The sequence below is a fragment of the Bactrocera dorsalis genome, chromosome 1 (assembly GCF_023373825.1).
Source record: "Bactrocera dorsalis isolate Fly_Bdor chromosome 1, ASM2337382v1, whole genome shotgun sequence".
Classification (NCBI taxonomy): domain Eukaryota; kingdom Metazoa; phylum Arthropoda; class Insecta; order Diptera; family Tephritidae; genus Bactrocera; species Bactrocera dorsalis.
In genome coordinates, this window is record NC_064303.1 from 7,624,477 (window position 1) to 7,645,030 (window position 20,554).

The following is a 20,554-nucleotide window of genomic DNA, read 5'->3' on the forward strand; positions in this document are numbered from 1 at the left end:
ACAAAAAGGTAAACAACTGCCACGACAATAGAAAATTACTATTACAAAAAATATTACAACTACAATAAAAAGCGTCAAATAAATAAAAATATAAAAAAAAACTAAAAACGAAACAGTAAAAATTGGGTTTGAGCAGCAAACTGAAGGCGCATGCGCGTAGCAAAAATCAACAAAGTTGGCTGGAATACGCCTAATGTCCATAATCGCGTCGAAAATATACATATTTTTGCTTATTTTGTTAAGCTAGTCCATTATTTTATTATAATTATTTGTTTTTAAATTTCCCTAAGCGCAGCAGCTATGCATACAAGCCTGTCTATGCAAGTAAGTTTGTTGCTGTTTAAAGTGACAGCATGCAAAATGAGCCTAACGGTTATGCGCAAGAACGTTTAAATTGTAAGCTGTAGTTGTACTCTTTGTCAAATAGTTGCAATACTAATATTTATTAAATTTTTTTAACATTATTTTTTTAATTTTTTGAATTTAGCATTTTTTATTTTTGAATTTTTTAACTAATTTAATTTTTTAAGTGCTTGCCAAAAATTTGCTAATTAATAACAACGCGATATTTGTTTTTGTGTACACATTTGTTAGGTATGTAGTTTCGTCAGATATTTTTTTGATATTTTTGAATTTTTCTTTACTTATCAAATTTTAAGTCAGCGTACAGTGGCAACTCTGCAAAAATTTTGCAATTTCAAATGGATTTTGTAACAAATTTAAAGAATAATGCTGATGATTAGCTAAAATAATTTTTATAACTAAGTTGAGAAACATATTTTAATTAAAGTTGAATTTAAAAAAAATTTAAATTTGAAAAAAAAATACTAAATTTATTTTTAACTCATCGCACTCGAAAATCACCGCCAGAAACTCGATTAATATAATAAAAATCTTCAATTTTCATATAAAATATTTAGATAGCGAGATTGAGGTTATGTGCCTCCTTTTCATAACAGAAAAGCGGGTAGAGCTTTCTTATCGTCTGCCAAGTTTTTGAACTTTACTAATTTTTTGCTTTTTTTCATATAAATATACAGAAATAGGACTTAATTCAAAAAAATTTGAGGTTTTATTCATCATCTTACACCACCGAAATACATTCAGAGATTTCTTATTGCCTGCGAGCTTTCGCACTCTACTAGAAATATCATTGAATTTAATGAATTTCGAAATCAGAACTTCATAACTTCTGGCAGAACTGCAGAATATATGTTTTTCTGGCAACTTCTTCTTCCGTTACAACCGTAGTAACACAAAAAAGCTTTCTGCAACTACCTTTCCGAAAATGATCGTTCTCATGTTATCAGCAATCAAATACACTCCAAACCTGCACTTAGCTGCATTTATTCAAAGGCAGGCACAACTTCTTTGAGTAAAATTAGTCTGCTGAGCTAACAGCCCTTGGTTGGATAAAGTCCGCGTCATTCCGGTGCGTAGAACCGGCTGTTGTGGGAATGATAAATATTTGGATCTTACTTCAGAAAAGTAGTGAGCTGTTTTTGTTGTTACGATGGCATAAAATAGTTTCTAAATAGATTTAGAGAATAGATGAATAGAGAATACTGAGAGTATATCCTTGGAAAAATCTTCGACGATAAGGTCTACGTGTCTCTTCGGGTTACGTGTCGCTGAACGGAAAAGTTCTTAGCTTATTTTCGTCCAAAGCGACTGAAGTTGTCCAGTAACTGTGTGATGGCAGTCACTCTGGAGCTTTGGAAATATGTATACATATATATATTATCTATGTAGAATCAACTCCAAATTTTCAGCGGTTCGTACAAATAGCTGTGGATCACGAAGCCATGAAATTAAATATTTTTTGTTAAGGTCAGATGACATTTGGTAGGCAATAAAAAGTCGACTAACGAACTTTTCTGACTCAAAAATGCTTCAAACAAAGCTCATATGGGTTTGTTACAAAAAAGTTCAAAAAAGCTCATTGGCCGTTTCTCGACTTTAGGGCTTATCATACAAAATTAAGCTGAGAAAGTTAAATTTTAAATTGAAGTTGAATGCTGCTAGCGCTCATTCTTTTTTTGGTAAAAAAAAAAGCTCATCGACCGTTTTGTGATGTGAGTTCGTGTGCCAAACTTACAAAACTGAGCTGAGAAAATTAAAGTTTGAATTATAAAAGTTTAAACTTTGCTATCGGTTTACTCAAGCTTTTTAAGCTTTGACAGGCAATCAAGCTTTTTAAGCTCCGTTGGCAATTTCAGTTCATTCTAGGCAGACAATAACACCTATTTGACGTATTTTTCTGAACAAAAAATGTTTCAATTGAAAGCTCATAATCATAATTTTTTGACTGAAAACAGTTTGAAGTAAAAGCTCATTCGCCGTTTTGTGACCAGTTAGTTCTCCAATCATACAAAACTGGTTCAGAAAGTCAAGTTTCGAAGCACAAACATTTGTATATTGTGTTGTTGTTTTTCTGAAAGCTCATTTCTAGCTCTGCAGTCGATTTGAATTTTTTCTGTGTGGCAAAAGTCATAATTTTCAATAGTTTTTGAAATCTAAGTTAACAGTCATAATTTTCAAAAGCATTGCAAATATAAATGAAAAAAGCTTGATTTTATAATATAAAAGTTTAAAAATTGTTGTTGCTGTGTTTTATCAAAAGCTTATTTTAAGCCCTTCAGTCGATCTGAGACTTTTCGCTTCGTCCAAAATCGTGATTTTCGAAAGCTTTTAAAAAGAAAGTTAAAAAAGCTCCTTTTTCAATTCAAAATTTTTACACATTGCTATTATTGTTGTTTAATAAAAGCTTATTTCAAGCTCTGCAGTCGATTCAAGTTTTTTTTTGTTGTTTAGCGACCAAAGTAATAATTTTCAAAAGCTTTTTAAATTCATGACTCCAAATGAGCAAATTAGGCTTAAAAGCTTTCGGTTTTTGTTTTATGAAAGCTGGTTTTCCAATTAAAATTTTTAAATATTGTTCTTATTGTTGTTTTAAAAAGCTTATTTTAAGCTCTGCAGCCGATTCGAGCTTTTTTCATATTTTAGCAGCCAAAGTGATAATTTTCATGAGCTTTTGAAATTTGTGCGGCCAAAATAATCAAATTAGGTTTAAAAGCTTTCAATTCTTGTTGTAATAAAGTTCAAAATCAATTTCAAATATGCATTTCAACTACTATTTATCTCGCCTGCCTATCACAGGCACTTTTCGTAAATGTTTCTAACCTCTTTCTTTGCTCGTGTCATAATCTATGAGTTTACTATTTTTAAAATAAGCAAGTATATACAAATTACTCACACTTATGAGCGTTGCCGAAAGTTTAGCTTTGTCTAATGTGCCAAAACGCGTTTACTGACTTTGAAATGCAGCCGATTTGAGAGTTTTGAGGTTATGTTGTTTGTATGTATGCAGCTTTCTAGCATTATTTCTAACACCGGACGCGCCTGACTTTTATTTTTGAGCGTGAAAGCTTACTTACTACCGTTACACGCTTGAAATTTATATGTTTACACATTGTTGTTGTTTGTGTTTGCTAACTTCGCATTTCAGCTTAGTGATAATGGCTTGAGTTGGGGTGATGTATGTGATGGAGTTGGCTGATGGATTAATGATTTCTAGGATTTACATGTTCGTATGAAATTTGTAATGTATGTATGTGGTTAGTTGACATGTGGTATGTATGTATGTTTTATGCTTAATTTTTGCCTTTTTGTAGTTGGTTAGTTTGCTAGTTCATCGGCGGACTACTTGCTTTCGCATACACTTGCTGTTTGTTCTGCTGGTTTTGTTGGCTTACATTTTCGTTACAGTTACAATTTTTCTTTAGCTTTAGCATTTTTATATAATATGTATGTATGTATTTATTTATGCTATAAATAATTTTATATTTATTATTAGTTTTGCATTTTATTTTAAATTATTTATTATATATATATGTGTGTGTATGGTTGTTGTATATGGTTGCTGCAGTTTTGTAGTAGTAGTATTTGTTGTTGTTGTAGTTAATGCTGTTGTTGCTATTACTGCTTTTGTTGGTTGGGTTACGAAATTCCTTTGTTGCACTTCGCTTCCACGGCGGCATGCCACACAACTTTGCTTGTGTATGTGCGCGCACGCCTGTATCTATATACGTATGTTGTTGTTGTAGTAGTTAGTGTGTAGTTTGTAGTCTTCTTGCTTCCGGCTTGCGAGTCTTACAATTTACGCTACTATCTTGGATTCTTCATGACCACCTGCTTGAAGGCGCCGGTCGGCACGCGCGCTTTCACCTCGTGGCTGCCCAACGAGGCGGTGCCATCGCGTGCTATATACAGCTGCAGGCCGGATGCTAAGCGGGAAGAGTGGAAAAAATATATTTACTTGCTTTTTATGACAATATAACGGCATGGCTACTCACTCTCCGCCGATTCGGCTAACTGATCCAATTTGGTATCCTTCAGTATTTCATCGATTAGCGAATTGGGATTGACGCGCGTCTCCTCGACGCGATCCGATACGCGTGGCCCATCGTCCAGCGGTCCCTTCTTGCGCTTCTCAGCCGCATTCTTCATGCGATCTAGAGATCCTGTTTCACTTATGACTAACGAGCCGGAACTGGGGTTCCTGAAGCAAATGTGACGCAGGCGTAGTGGTGTGGTGGATTGTATGCGTACATAATGTTGTTGTTAGTTTGTTGTAATCAAATGCGAAAATTGTTTAATTCCACATTGCAGACACGTTTTTGTTGTTTCAAGTGTTGTTTGTTGTTGGGAAAGAGCATAAAAATAGAAAAGGATTAAATTAGCTTACAGTTAAATGCAATTTTTTGTTGTAAATTTTGTTGCTAACATCTAGTTATGTATGTAAGAATGTTTTACCAACAAAAAATGAGACAAGGTAACATATACATATAACGGTACAACTCGCGTGGAGTCTTTTTTGCTACTACTTGGCTATGCAAACGGCTACAAAAATTTGTGTGAGTGCTTGTTGTTGCGTAATTGTTGTATTTTTTTGGACAAAAGTAAACGTTCTGAGACAAAAAAGTTGATGCATTAGACAAAAATTTCTATCACGTGACGAAAAAATGTTCTTAAAAATTATGTATGTGAATACAAGGTGTATAGTGTTGCATTTGATATGAGGAAAGTGTTGTTGCATTGCTAGCTAGTAAGTGGTGAATAGTGGGTAGTTCGGCTAAATGTGTTGAAATAAAATGTGGGTGGTGAATAGTTGGCGGTACGGTTAAAATACGAAATTTTTCTACCAAAAATTAAACTTTTTTGATAAATAAAATGCAGGACAGCACATTATTTCGTAACTTGCTTATAAAAATATTTGTTTATTACATACAGACATGTAAGAAATATGTTATGACTAGTGTGAGGTTAGATTTTAGAAACAAATGTTATTTTGAGGTTAGAAATGTAATCATAAAATTATTTTGAGGTTAGAAAAATTAAAACAAATATATTATTTTGAGCTTAGATTTGAGGAACAAATATATTTTGAGGTTAGAGTTAAAATAAAAATAATTTTGAGGTTAGAATTGAAATAAAAAAAATTATTTTGAGGTTAGAATCAATATAAAAAAATATATATTTTGAGGTTATATTTGAGAAAAGAATTTATTTTGAGGTCAGATTGGAAATAAAAAATAATTTTAAGGTTAGAGTTGAAATGAAAAATAATTTTGGGGTCAGAACTTAAAAAAAAAAAAAAATTGTGAATAAATTTACAAAAAATATAGTTGTGTGGTTAGCTTTGAGAAAAAATGTTATTTTGAGGTTAGATTTAATTATTACTAAAACACAAATCATATTAAAAATTGAAAAGTGTAAAAACATTCGTTAGTGATTAGAAAATGCTTAAAAATGAAAGAAACAAATTTTTATTTACAGAATTTGAGGTTAGGTTGCAATATAAAACTTTTTTTTCAGTAAAATTTCTACATTTTTGATAGGATAAGTTAGCAGAAAAGTTAAATATTGCATTTAAAGATAAATCATGCGTTATTAATTTGAGGTTAAGTTAGAATATGTACATATATAATTTTTCGTTCGAAATTTTTACTGAGTAAGACCGAATTATTAAATGAAGTGGTAAAAAATACCCTAAAATTCCTAAAACTTTTAAAACATATCCCGAAGTAGTGCAAACTATTTAACTCAGTAGTTTTTCCATATAAAGAGAGAGAGAAATAGAAAGATAAAGTTCAGCAGTCCAAATATTTTCGTTTTAATCAAACTTTTCGTTAAATATATAATTCAAAGGGGTCAAGATAACCTGAAACCAGAAAAAAACGCCAACTTCAACTGCATTGAAACAGTATACCCTTCACAGGAACATTTTTTATAACATTAAAGTGTGCAAAAAGCTCTTCATCTCAATTTCGAAAGGTTAGTTTGTATGGCAGCTATAAGTTAGGTTGAACCAATCACAACAATTTTTTCGGAGCCTGTAGCGTTGACTTAGACAACAATCTATACCAAATTTCATGAAGATATCTGGTAAAATGAAACAGTTCTTCATACAAGAACTTGACTTTGAGCGTTCAGTTTATATGGCAGCTATATGCTATAGTAGTCCGATCTGAACATTATTTTCAGAAATTGTACCGCTGTCTTTAACAACAACTCCTGCAAAATTTTGTGAAGATAACTCGTCAAATAACGAAGTTTTCCATACAAGAACTTGATGTTGATCGTTCAGTTTGTATGGCAGCTATATGCTATAGTGACCCGATCTAAACAATTTCTTTGCAGATTGCTCTATTGCCTCAGATAATAATCCCTGCCAAATTTCTTAAAGATACCTCTTCAAATGAAAAAATTTTCCATACAAGCACTTTATTCCGATTGTTCAGTTTGTATGGGAGCTATATGTTATAGCGATGTGTTATCAGCGATTCCGACAATTGATCAGCTTCTTGGAGAGAAAAGAGCATGTGCAAAATTTCAGAACAATATCTAAAAAACTGAAGGACTATATCACCTATATACAAACTGACGGATATAACACAATCATCTTAGGTCGTCAGGCTGATCAATTGTATATACATAACTTAACAGGGATCTGGATGGTACAAATTTCATAGGAAAATGGAATCAGTCTTAGATAAGGAGTTAACGGTTTATACCAGCCATATGTAGAAGTTCACGCAAGTGAGGAAAGTGGAACGATTCTTTTACATATGGCTTAAGCAGCTCACGACTTTGGGTCTTAGATGAAGTATCCTCTGAGCTAAAGTGAGAATGCGAACCATTTCTGCACAAGGTTGGGCGCTGGGTTTGGGACCCGCCATGTAAAAACACCCAATGAAAACTGAAAGTTAAGAATAGATCTTTGATTTTCTCAACGGAGAGTTTACATAAATTTATATCCGATTGTAAGACGGAGGAACTTTCTCTAATAGAAATTACAATGTATTACCAACATTTAAACTTCAGTGTATTCAATTGCATACAGAACTCAACAGAAGACACCAAACATGTCTAAAATTCACCACACATGCTGAAGAGTGCCCGAGTGTACAAAAATCATAAAACATGCGACCAAATTTCGACAAAACAAATCTAAACCAAGAATATACGCATATACTCGTAGTTTTCAGAAATAAGTACCCGGGAGCATAACATAGAGTAAAATGCGTGCAAAATTAAAAAAAAAAACGCAAAATCATTCGAGCGAAAAAGCGCACATTCAAAAACATAACCGAGCACTTCCGACACTACTTTCGAAAACAAGTCAAACTAAATTTTTACTGAAACGAAAAGTTTGTAGCGTTCGAGGACATTGAAAATAGAGACTAAATTATGCATTTGAAGACTGCCTCGCAAGAAGGCTGCCAAGTAAAAAAGTCACCCAGCGCGAACGCACATTGTAATGCTGGGCCGTCGTATGATTTGTGTGGTCGCGAGCGGTGACAGAGTCGCGCCCGATGCGCACAGACCGGCGTTATTGTTGGCGGCCACTTGTGCCGCCGCCGCTTCGGCTGCCGCCATTGTGGCGGTGGTGAGCAGCAGTGATGCGGCCGACGGATTCGAACGTATGCTGCAGGCATCGGTAGGACTGGCCGCCAAGGAGCTCAGCGCATCTGTGGTCGCCGAAGTGGAGGTGAGCGCGCCGCCGCTCGCCAAGCGTGGACTATTCGCACCGCTGCTGCCACAGCCACCGACGGCGCCGCCGCCACCAACACCACTGCCAAAACCGTTATTGCTTGGTGAGCCAATCAGCTGCTGGTTGGCGTTGTTGGTGTTGGGTGTGCTGACGCCGCCGCCGCCATCGCTGAAGCCAATGCCATCGACGGTGTCGCTGCTGCTGCCGATGCCCGGGTGTGCACCACCGGCACATTGGAAGGTGATGACGGCGCCGCTGCTGCTGCTGCCGCTGGACGAGGATGCCGAATGCGTGGAGTGGATGCTGCCGAGTGTGCCGCTGGGTGAGGAGCTGGTGTTGGCGGCCGACGCCGCAGCGGCGGAGGGCGATGTGTTGGCGCCCAGTGCGATGGATGAGATCTGGCGATTGCTGCCGTCGAGTAGGCGACGCGGTACGCCGCTGAAATTGCGACCGGTGCTGTTTCGTTTGCCAAGCACGTGATTTACGGTTTTTTAACGTTATTTATTTAACGAGTTTTTTTTTTGTTTTGGTTTTGTCAAGGGCGAAGCGGAAAGCAAAATAACGACGGAAAAACAGTAGAAAAGACACACATATATATATTTATAGTAATTCATATGTATAGAAATGTATATATATACTATATATGTATGTTGTTGTATAGACATTGATAAGCATTGTAACGTAAATAGAGGTTTCAACACAACAAGAAGCAAAAATTTGAGTTTTCAATAATTTTTGCCATCAAATTTTTTTAAAGGAAAAGAAATTTACAAATATATATAGCTACTATGTACATATGTGTGTGTTGATGTATTGCGATGTGTGTAACTATTTGCCTCAAAATATGCATGTGTGTGTGAGGTGCGTGTAGGATGTGGTTTCACTCAAGAAAAAATTCGAAAAAACATAAAAAAAAATAAAAAAAAAATTTAAAGCAAAAAAACAAACAAAAAAACAACAAAAACCACAAGAATCGGAAGACAAAAACACATAACGAAAAGAAATATGAAAAGTATGAAACTTAGTTGCGGACAAATTAATAACTGCTCAGAGCACACAGCGAACTTTGAAGCCTTGTGGTAGGCTATCTTGATTTATTCGAGAACTCGAAGGACAATTCACAACATAGAAGGCGAAATCTTATTCAGAAATATTGCATTTAAAAAAAACATATTAAAGCTTTTTATGATTTTTAGGAAAATAACATGAAAAAAGTATAAAAATATTTTTGTTTTTAATGAATAGGGTCTTTTCAGAAAAAAAATTAAGCTTTAAAAAATTTTTTTTTTTAAGTTTGAAATTAAATTATAATAACAACAAAAATATATATATTTAACTTCTAATTAAATAAATATAATTTTTATGGACTGTTCTAGCAAAATGGCAAAACTTTCTTTTGTTTTTAAGAATATAAAAGGTGTTAAAATAAAATAATAACATAAAAAAACAATGAAGAAAATTATGTGAAAAATTAAACATTTCTAAACTTATTAAAGTGGTTTTGGTTTAAAATTTAACAATAAATTTTTTAATTAATTAAATTTTTTTAATTATAATTATATTTTCTTAATTATATTTTTTTCATTTAAATTTTTTAATTTTTGTTAATATAATTTGTTTATTTTTTAAATTATAATTTTTCAATTTTTTTTGAATTACTAATCCTAAAGTGAAAACAATATTTTTTCATTAATTAATTTTTTTAATTATAACTTTAATTTTTATTAAATTTTCTTTAATAAAAATTTTTAATTTTTTTGTTTTTAAATTTTAGTTTTTTAAATTTTTATTTTTTAATATTTTTTTAAATTAATAATTTAAATTTAAAATTACAAAAAAAAATACTTTTATGTAAAAATTAGGATAGTAGTTTTGGTTAAAAATAAGACAGCCAGAGCCTTAGGTAAAAACAATAATATTTTAAATAATTAATTTTTTTAATTATAATTATAATTTTTTTAATTTAATTTTAATTTTTAAAGTTTTACTTTTATAAACTTTGAAAAGTAGTTTTGGTTTTAAATAGGACAGCATATCCTAAGAAAAAAACAATAATTTTTTAATTAATTAAAATTTAATAACATACATTTTTTAATTATAATTTTAATTTTTCCATACTTTTTTTTAACTTTTTTAATTTTAATTTTTTTTATTTTTTAATTAGTAATTTATATTTATATCACTCATTAAAAAGATAATAAAAGAACAATTGAGACACTTATGAGTATTTTTCTCAACATTGGAAAGTAACTTTGGTTAAATTGACTCTTCGGAAAAAAAATTGCATAAAAAAAAACTATAATTTTAATAAAAAAAAAAACAATGAATTGAAAATACAAAAAAAACTAATATTGAAAATTTTAAAAATTAAAAAAAATATAAAAACTAACAAAGTTAAAAAAAATTAAATTAATTATAAATATTATAACATATAATTCCGTGACGAAGTTTTGCTCCCTCAACATTTCCTTTGCGGTTTATAATAATTGAAAATATATCGCAAAATGTTTTAAAATAAAATTTCCAAAAATGTATGGTATTAGAGGTACCACTTCGAATTAGCTTTCGAAAAAAAAATAAAGAAAATTATAAAAAATACAAAAATTTAGGGTATTAGCGGTATCTTTTAGCAAATATTTTTTAAAAAGACAAAAAATTAACAAAATTTCGGAATATATTTTTCATATTTTGATTCATTATAAAGGGTTATTTTTTAAGAGCTTGATAACTTTTTAAAAAAAAAAACGCATAAAATTTGCAAAATCTCATCGGTTCTTTATTTAAAACGTTAGATTGGTTCATGACATTTACTTTTTGAAGATAATTTCATTTAAATGTTGACCGCGGCTGCGTCTTAAGTGGTCCATTCGGAAAGTCCAATTTTGGGCAACTTTTTCGAGCATTTCGGCCGGAATAGCCCGAATTTCTTCGGAAATGTTGTCTTCCAAAGCTGGAATAGTTGCTGGCTTATTTCTGTAGACTTTAGACTTGACGTAGCCCCACAAAAAATAGTCTAAAGGCGTTAAATCGCATGATCTTGGTGGCCAACTTACGGGTCCATTTCTTGAGATGAATTGTTGTCCGAAGTTTTCCCTCAAAATGGCCATAGAATCGCGAGCTGTGTGGCATGTAGCGCCATCTTGTTGAAACCACATGTCAACCAAGTTCAGTTCTTCCATTTTTGGCAACAAAAAGTTTGTTAGCATCGAACGATAGCGATCGCCATTCACCGTAACGTTGCGTCCAACAGCATCTTTGAAAAAATACGGTCCAATGATTCCACCAGCGTACAAACCACACCAAACAGTGCATTTTTCGGGATGCATGGGCAGTTCTTGAACGGCTTCTGGTTGCTCTTCACCCCAAATGCGGCAATTTTGCTTATTTACGTAGCCATTCAACCAGAAATGAGCCTCATCGCTGAACAAAATTAAAGCGCGAAACACATTTCGAACCGAACACTGATTTTGGTAATAAAATTCAATGATTTGCAAGCGTTGCTCGTTAGTAAGTCTATTCATGATGAAATGTCAAAGCATACTGAGCATCTTTCTCTTTGACACCATGTCTGAAATCCCACGTGATCTGTCAAATACTAATGCATGAAAATCCTAACCTCAAAAAAATCACCCGTTAGCTTCAAAACCAACAGACTAAAGTTTTAAATCGATAATGAGTCATAAGTTTTTGATTTACAGCCCTCTAAAGTGTAGCCGCTTTGTTCAATCAGCTCCATGAGTTTATTTTTCAATACGTAAGAGAGAAATGATCCAATTAATTTAACTTTTTGTATATGTTCTCTATATAGTTCTTCATATAAAGACCAACCAGTGTTTTGATCTGATCAAAAATCAAAGTTTGATGGGTAAAAAAAAAAAAACAAATTGTGTTTCTTTTTTTATGAAAATACGTTTTTTTTCAAACGTTCCCAGTTTGTTACTTAATTAACAATAAATAAAATTATTTTTTTTTTAGCTGTAAGTCATTCAAAACATATTTTAGTATCATATTATATTTTAGTAAACTTTTTTTTTTAGGCTTCATCCATGTAGAATACCGGAATCACTGTAGCAATGAAGAACCTTTTGCTTTATTGATGCAAATGTAATTGAAAAATATTAAATTATTTACTGAAATAATTTTGATGTTTTTCCTTAAGATATGTTGAAGTATACATATCTTTAAAATTTTACAGAATTCGTTTTTTTCCTTTAAAATCTCAAAAATTAAACTTTTCGCCCAACAAGCAGTTGATAAAGTTAAAAAATTTTAGCATAAAAATTAAATTTAAAATTTACTTTTTCAGTTTTTCAGAAGACTAGCCAATCAAGAAGAAGAAGAAATTGATAAAATTCAAAATTTTCATTATAAAAATTACAAAAAATTATTTCCTCCATTTTTTCATAACCCACAGCAACACATAACGTCAACTTAACTGCTTAAATACTGCGTCACGCAACGCCAACGTGACAACGTAAAGTATTTAAGTGCTTTCGAATAATTCACTTGCGATTACAGCTCAATAAATCACGCGACACAGAGTTGTAATGCCGAAAGAAGCGAAAAGGACATTTCGCACACGAAGCGATAAATCAGACAAGAGCAAAGATAAGCGCTAGGAAAATATGAATGTGGCCACATATGCAACACACGCATGCTATTTAAGGGCTAAGACAAAGTTGGAAAATATTACACAATGAAGACGATGGTGGAAGAGAGTAGAAGACAGGAGTATAGTCTTGAGGCTAAGTGACGCTGAAATGATTTCAGACCACAAAAATAGGAATATAGACAGCACAAGTGGGGTATACCAATTTTTTTAATTTTTTAAGGCTTTGAGATTTTTGTTTATTTTTAAAAATTTGAATTTTTTTTTAATTTCCAACAGGGTCTTTTAGCTCTATAAAAAGTGCCTACCTATTGTCGCAAGCAGCGCCCTAGCTGAAATTCGCCTTGTGGCCATAAAATCATTGACCCAGTACAATGCAACTAAGCACAATGCAGCTCAAATCTGTATGCATGCACACACACACACTCACAATTGTTTGGGCCTTAGAACATTGTGCGCCTGTTGGTATGCTATGAAATTCGCAGACTGTGCATGACGGCGACAGCAGTGCAAGTGCAAGTGCACCCGAGTAGCCGAGTGTCATGGCACAAAATGTTAGCGTGTAGAGAAAAACAAAAGCAACAACAACAACAATAGTAGTTGTGCAACACAATAAATATGAATTTTAGATGTACACGCTTGTAGATTGCCTTGCGTCAAGCATAACGGAAGCATATCCTTGCTCCAATTTATTTATCTGTGCATATTTACACACACATATTTAAATAGCCTGAGCAATTTTTTCACACATACAGTACGACGAAAAAAGTTGCTATAGTTCAACAAATTTATTTATATTTTATTATTGTTGACATTTATGGGCATTCACGCTCATGCTTCGCAGCCGGAAACTGCTAGCCGCAAAAAAGGGACAACAAAAAGTGAAAATAAAAACTAAACACAACAAAAACAGTTAACTGCGACTGCAACGAAGCTAAAATAACCTTCACAAATGAAAATGTCCCCATAAAGTAACTTGATTTGGAGCGGCCAGCTTGTATGACAGCTATATGCTATAGTGGACCGATTTGAACGATTTGTTCGGGAATTATAGCGTTGACTTAGACAATAATCCATGCCAAATTTCGTGCAAGTATCTCGTAAAATAAACAAGTTCTTCATACAAGAAGTTTATTTTGATCGTTCAGTTTGTATGGCAGCTATATGCTATAGTGATCCGATCTGAACTATTTCTAAGAATATTGTACCATTACATCAGACAATAATCCGTGCTAAATTTTGTGAAGCTAACTTGTCAAATAAAAAAGTTGTCCATACAAAGACTTGATTTTGAACGTTCAGTTTATATGGCAGCTATATGTTATAGTAAACCGATATCGACGATTCTAACAAATGAGCAGCTGCTTGTGGAGAAACGAACTTGTGCAAAATTTCAGATCGATATCTCAAAAACGGAGCGACTAATACACGTATGTATATACAGGAGTAGCTGACATTTTGCTCTGCATATGACAAACTTCGTGACAAACTAAACATATCCCGTTCAGGGTATAAAAAGTGAAAATAAAACACGCGCGCCTGCATTTGGTTTTTAAGGTTAGTTGCAAGTTAGTTTCAATGTTGCACATGTCAACCGCGCAACACATGTGACAGCCGCAGGAGAAAGAAAAATATAACAGTACATAACAAGCTAGACAGCAAAAAAATCGAATGACAATATTAAGTGTCCAACTGCCAAGGTAATGCAATTAAAGGATATACAGCAACAACAGCAATACAAATAAATGTACAAGCCAGTTGTCATGGCTGCCACTGTCACTGTCATCGATGGTGGAGAGTTAGCTGCGGCAGAGGTGTTGACAGCTCTACACGTACAAGTGCTTATGTACTCGAGCTGAAAGTAATTCCAGGGTAATTACAACTGTTGCATGCTACAACAGCAGCGAACACTATGTAATACATATGTACATATATTTTCTATAAACTTGTATACCGTATATAAGCTTCATAGTCGGCTGTCAGTTAGTGGAGATTAATTATAATTTAGTTTTGCTATACAAATGTCGCACATATTTCAAACGTACTAAATGCGTGTGCTACAAATATAAGAATTTTATATAAAAAGCCGCTATGGGTATTGGTAAAGCAATTTAGCAACCTTCATACACAGGTTGAGCTTGAGAGAGTAAGAATTTAAGTAAAGAAAAATATACAAGTATAATAACGGAAAATGATTCTTAAATGTATGCTCTAGATTGAGAAATAACAGTTGGAACAGCTTAGGTAATTACTGTCATTAGACAGCATTTTAAGAAACTTTATTGAACACTGTTGGTACTGAAATTTTCTTCAGCTTAAGATACGTTTTTCCATGAGCTGAATAATTGAATTTGGGATTTGTTGGAAAGTTGATCATAAGCTACAACTTTGCACAGAAATTGCATAAATTATAAATTTGAATACCGTTTAGTTACACCAAAAACTCATAGGTGGAGCATTACAAGCACGTTTTGAGCACGAATGAAATCATAAGAAAATTAAGTAGAAAGTTCATATTTTTAATGCCTAGACTTAAATATTGTTAGATTTCAGTTGAAAAAGAAAAATTTCTCAATATTTATGCGATAAATTCATTTTTTCAATTTCTTCAATTGTAGATCGTCGAATGAGTATCGCAATCACATAAATCTTTAAATATATATACACACACAAAATTTGAATATAATATCCACATATTGTTTAACATGTATTTTAAATAAACAACTTATTGCAATGAAGAAAATAAATGCAATTAAGTAATATCATATCGTAGGTAATAATTAATGATAAACTTAAGCCAAAACCAGTTAAAGCGCAACACAAAGCAAAACGTCTGAACGAAAACGCAACAAAATGCACTTAACCTTAAAATTAAAATTAAAAAAACATTAAAGTATAAATACAAATATGAACTTATTTATGGATTATACCAGATGATTAATTAAATACTTAACTAACCATAAATAATAAATGAACCCATAAAATACAATAAAAGGAAATTTGGCGTAAATGCAAAGCGTTAAGTTGAAGCGTAAATAAATGCAAATAAATATTATTGAAATAAGTACAAATTAGGTACTGATTACGGATTAAAAATTCCCGTTTAGAAACACAGTGATGGGATGTAAATTGATGCGCCGCAACCCGAATGGGAATATTTTGCTTGTATGAATGTGCTATGTACGAGTAAATGATAGAACCGGTTTCGCAACAACAACTGCATGAAGGTGGGGGTAACTTGAAGGGCTTAAGTAACTTATTTTAAGCTGGTTTGTGGTGCTGTTTGGTGGGCGCTAATGAAGCGCAGTGACGTCGGTGGCGGTTTCAAATTTAATGTTATTTCAAAAAAATAACAGAGAATTCATGAAGGAGTTAAACCTGGCGCGCTAAATTTGAGGTAAATAAGGCGATGCTGGTATTGCTTGGTTTGTTTGAAAATCGTTTAAAAATTGCAATCGATAGCATTTTATTAATCGATAACTTTTTAGTAGAGTTTGAAACCAAATTTAATCGATAAATCAAAAATATAATTCTTTCACTCGAATCACCACAACCCATAGAAACAACTCTGAGTGCCAGAGATCTCGAGTTATGGCAGGAAATCTGTATGAAATTTGATTTCTAATGTCATTTCAAGAGTTCGGGCTATGGAGACCTTCGAGTAATAAATGTACGAGTTATGAAAGTTCAACTGTATTTACTTTCTTGTTCGATTATCGATAAATTTTTAACTTGATAAATTATCGATATTTTCATCGATGACATTGGTTTATAATGAAAATAGAGTAAAATAGAAACATAAATTTATTTATTGACATTCTTTATCAATTATCGATGACTTTTTAACGTAAATATCGATAATTTAATATTTGTATCGGCATATTTTTTAAACATATTCTCGTTTATTATGGTAAGTTACCCTGTCCATTACATTTTGATACTTTCTTATCGATAACTTTTAGACTAATTTATAAAATTATCGAAATTTTTTTTGTTTTTATTTTGAGAAAAGAAAAATTTCTGACTCATTGTGGTCAGTAGCTCCAACGATTAAACTAAGTATCGATAATGTTTTAAGTAACTTAATAAATTATCGATATTTTAATTCATCAAATATTTTTTTACTTTGAAAACACAATATCAGCGATTTATTGTGGTGAGTTAATCTGTCTATTAAATATAGATAATTATTTATCGATAACTTTTTAAATGACTTAGTTCATAATCGATATTTTAATCGGTCAAATATCTTTTTTTACTTTGAAAACACAGTAATAGCGATTTATTCTGGTCAGCTAAGCTGGCCATTAAACATAGAAATTTAATAATCGATAACTTTTGAACTGACACTGTAATTTAACGATATTGATATCGAGGTTTTTTGCTTTAAGAATAAAAGAATTGCTGATTTATTGAGGCAGTAGCTTCGTCTAGTAGGTATGTTTTAGGGAGATTTCTCAATTATTCGATTCACTCAAATGGAAGAGCCGATAATTCACTGATATATGTACATATTTTTTCGATTTTTGATTAATTTGATAGTCATTCTGCTTAAAACCGGCACACTTAAATCTAATAGTCGGCAGTTATTTTTGAAAATTTCAGATTAATTATTGATTATTTCAGGAAGTTATCGATTTGATAAATGCTTGCTACGGGTAAGGGACAGTTACTGCAAACGAATTTTTGATTATTTCGATACATTTAAATAGAAAAATCGATATTTTTTAACACAAATTTATCGATTAATTTATTATTTCGATAATTAATCGATATTTTTGCAATATTCAGAACGATTATACATTCTGAATTTTTAGAAAGTTATTAATTAAATAAGTTAAAAAATATTTTTCAAATTATCGATTTTTGATCGATTTTTTTCATGGTCGATAAACTTAAAATCGATTTTTTATCGACATTACTGTCTATTGACAACATTAAATTGCTTTATTATGCATTGTTGGAGACAAATAATGAAGTGGTTTTGATACTAATTATCGGAAGGATGGACAATTGAAATATATCGGAAGGTCCCCAAGGTTTTTAAGTCAGTTTTTTATAAGAATTATTATTTTTTAAGAAGTTTCAATTATACCATTACCAGCACGCCTTATTTTTATTAAAATATACCTATGACTTTAGTATATGTCTATTACAGGCTAAGTTAGAAGAACTAAGTTGGGGAATAATTAGTCGAAAGATTGTTTTTTAAGAACTGATTTAAAGTTAAAGGAACTCAAGAACCAAGATTTATCAATTATTTCACATTTTTTTAATTTTTTACTTAGTAAGAATTGCGACAAAATTCTATGGTGAAAAGCTCGAGATTTTCCATACTTTTTGAACGAATTTTCGAATATAGTTTCAAAATCCGGAAAAGCACCCACAAGGCATAATTGTAGAAGATGCGGCGAATGAGACGTGAAATTTATTCGCATATGTAACTTATTATCGAAACTAATAGGTACGTGTTAAGATCTAAGGCACGCGTACGAACTACTACTTAAGAAGATCCGTGACGCAGTGATATAATGAAAGTTGAGAATTGCTTGTTTGAAATTGATTGATTGATTGGTTAACTGTGTGCACTCTACAAACCTCATTAACTCGTAGGCGGCGTTCGTCGAATGCGGACGCGCCAGTAGCGGCTCCTGATGACCTAACATGTACTGTTGTACGCCGCCGCCCTGCTGCAACTCCTGCTGCTCCAACGTAGTGTACTGTGTATAGCCGTGTGCCTGACGCAACGGCGTCGAACTCTTCAGCAATGTGCGACGATAGGCGCGCTCAAATGGCGTACGCGACATGAACGACAACGCAGTGCTCGGATCATTCGACAACAACTTGCTCACACGATCCTGTGTATAGAGCTCGGTTAGGGAGCCGTGTGTGTGCAGTTGTGGTTGCTGCTGCTGCTTATGGCTATTCGTGGACGGTGAGTCCACGACATCGTAGTTAAGTATGCGCGCAACGAACGACGGCGGTGAGGGTTTCTCCGCCGACTGTGTTACCAGCGGAAAATTCGGCTTGCGACCCGAAGTCGGCGTGAGAAACGGATCCGGTTCGACGCGTTCCGTCACCAAATCCGGTATGGTGCCCATCGAACGCATTTTCTGGATGGGATAATGTGAGCCACGTTGCAAAAATAAGGGCGGTTGCTGGTTGTTTGGCTGCTGCGGCAGTGGACTGTCATCGTTGCCAATGAACTTGGCATTGCCCACCTTGTTCTTCACAAACAACTTGCCCGAATTCGTGGATGAGGTGGAATTTTTGCGTTGCTGCAAATTGAAGCGATGTTTCTCCTCCAGCGCGCGTTCGCGTATGCGCAGCAATTCCTCGCGGATCTGCTCTTCGCTATAATCATCGAAACGCAAATTGCTAAGCGAACGTATTTTGTGTATATGACCGCCGCCATTTTCGGCCAGCAACTTGAGGCGACGCGGAGAATTGCGATCCAATTCCTGTGAGGCGCGATGAAACTCCATTTCGATGATGGAGAGATTTTCCATCGATTTGATTTTGGCCACGCGCGGCGTATGGAAATTCTCATCCAAACCCGAGTCGTCCGCGGTCTCCTCCGAACCCGATTCACCGCTACCGCTGCCACTGCCACTAACACCGCTGGCGCTGCCGCTTTCGTAGATCTGTGAGGCGCGCGATCCGCTGCGGCTGTTGCTCGCCACGCTGCGATACGTGGGCGAGGGCGTGCTTAACACGAACTTTTCACCGTAAATCGATAGAGAGCTATTGGTTGAGGGTGGCATTTCGTTGAGTGGCGTGCGGAACTCCTCATCGCGCATGGTTGAGTTCGGCGTTTGAAAGAGCAACTCTTCGCATTCATACTCGCAGATAGTTTCCGTTGGCTGTTGTTGATGGTTCAACGCTGGTATATTTAGCTTCATGGCGTTGGCGGTTTTCTGATTGAGTCTATTAAGTAGAGAAACGGATTTGCTGAATCTGCGGTACGTGTTTGTATGTGGATTTTGGTTTTTGGTGGTTGGTGGTGGGTGGTAGAGAGTTAGAGAGAGAGAGAAAATATGGTGCGGCGTAGTTCGTTGGATTCACACATTTTTTTTCGGTCGTTGGTGCAATGTCGTTAATATTTTCGCAAATTTACATTACATTACATAACGGTATAATACAGTACATTACAGTTATATAGGTTTACATTGCGTACGTTCGTTGCAGTTGCGGTGTTTGTGTAGCAACAACACAGGTTTTATACCAAACAATATTATTGTTATTGTTGTTGTTTGTGTGTTGGTGGATGGTGCCCATGATACCAACAATTGTTTCGTTTTACAAATTTTTCAAATTTTAATTTACAAAAATTACGAAAATCAACATAAAATAGAATACAAAGAAACGAAAAAATATTGATTAGAGGAAAAATATTGAATTGCAAGAAATAATAAACTAAAATTACTAAGCTAAGTGCTGCTGCTAAAAGTTATGCGCCTAAAATTATGTAAAATAATGATAAAAAACTACAAATACAAATAATTACGCTAAAATTATGCCATCAAATGTAAATTATTATAAATTTCGTAATATAATTTTTTGCTATATAAATTGTCTATAAATAATTTGCTAAAAAAATTAAAAAAAAAAATTAAAAAAAAAATTAAAAATAAAAAAATTAAAAAAAAAATTAAAAAAAAATCTTGAAAATTCTTGATATTTTTTTTTTAATTATTAAAATAACAAATTCAATACAAAATCATAAAAAAATTTTGAGAAATAAAATACAAAAAAAATCATAAACAATTTTTATAATAAATTCCATAAATAAATTACAAAAAATAATTTCAGAAAAAGAAATTCTAAAACCGATTCAATAAATAAATTGTTAAAAAAAAAATTCAGTAAAAAAATTTCGATAAATAAAT

General features: G+C 33.2%; 1 protein-coding gene across 10 annotated transcripts in view; it reads right to left on the minus strand.

The window, feature by feature from the left end:
• Positions 1 to 469: 469 nt before the first annotated feature.
• Positions 470 to 20,554, minus strand: part of LOC105233641 (protein FAM102B) — a 183,074-nt gene continuing 162,989 nt past the window's right edge. For 6 of the 10 annotated variants that reach the window (XM_049457042.1, XM_049457062.1, XM_049457052.1 and 3 more), the window contains 3 exons: positions 18,264 to 19,622; positions 4,356 to 4,561; positions 470 to 4,286 (listed from right to left, as the gene is read on the minus strand). In XM_049457042.1, coding sequence (XP_049312999.1) covers positions 4,168 to 4,286; positions 4,356 to 4,561; positions 18,264 to 19,622 — 1,684 coding nt within the window. In that variant the 3' untranslated portion in view covers positions 470 to 4,167. Of the gene's footprint in view, positions 4,287 to 4,355; positions 4,562 to 7,816; positions 8,513 to 18,263; positions 19,623 to 20,554 lie in introns of all 10 variants that reach the window. The other 4 variants (XM_049457087.1, XM_049457085.1, XM_049457080.1 and 1 more) reach the window with 4 other exon arrangements.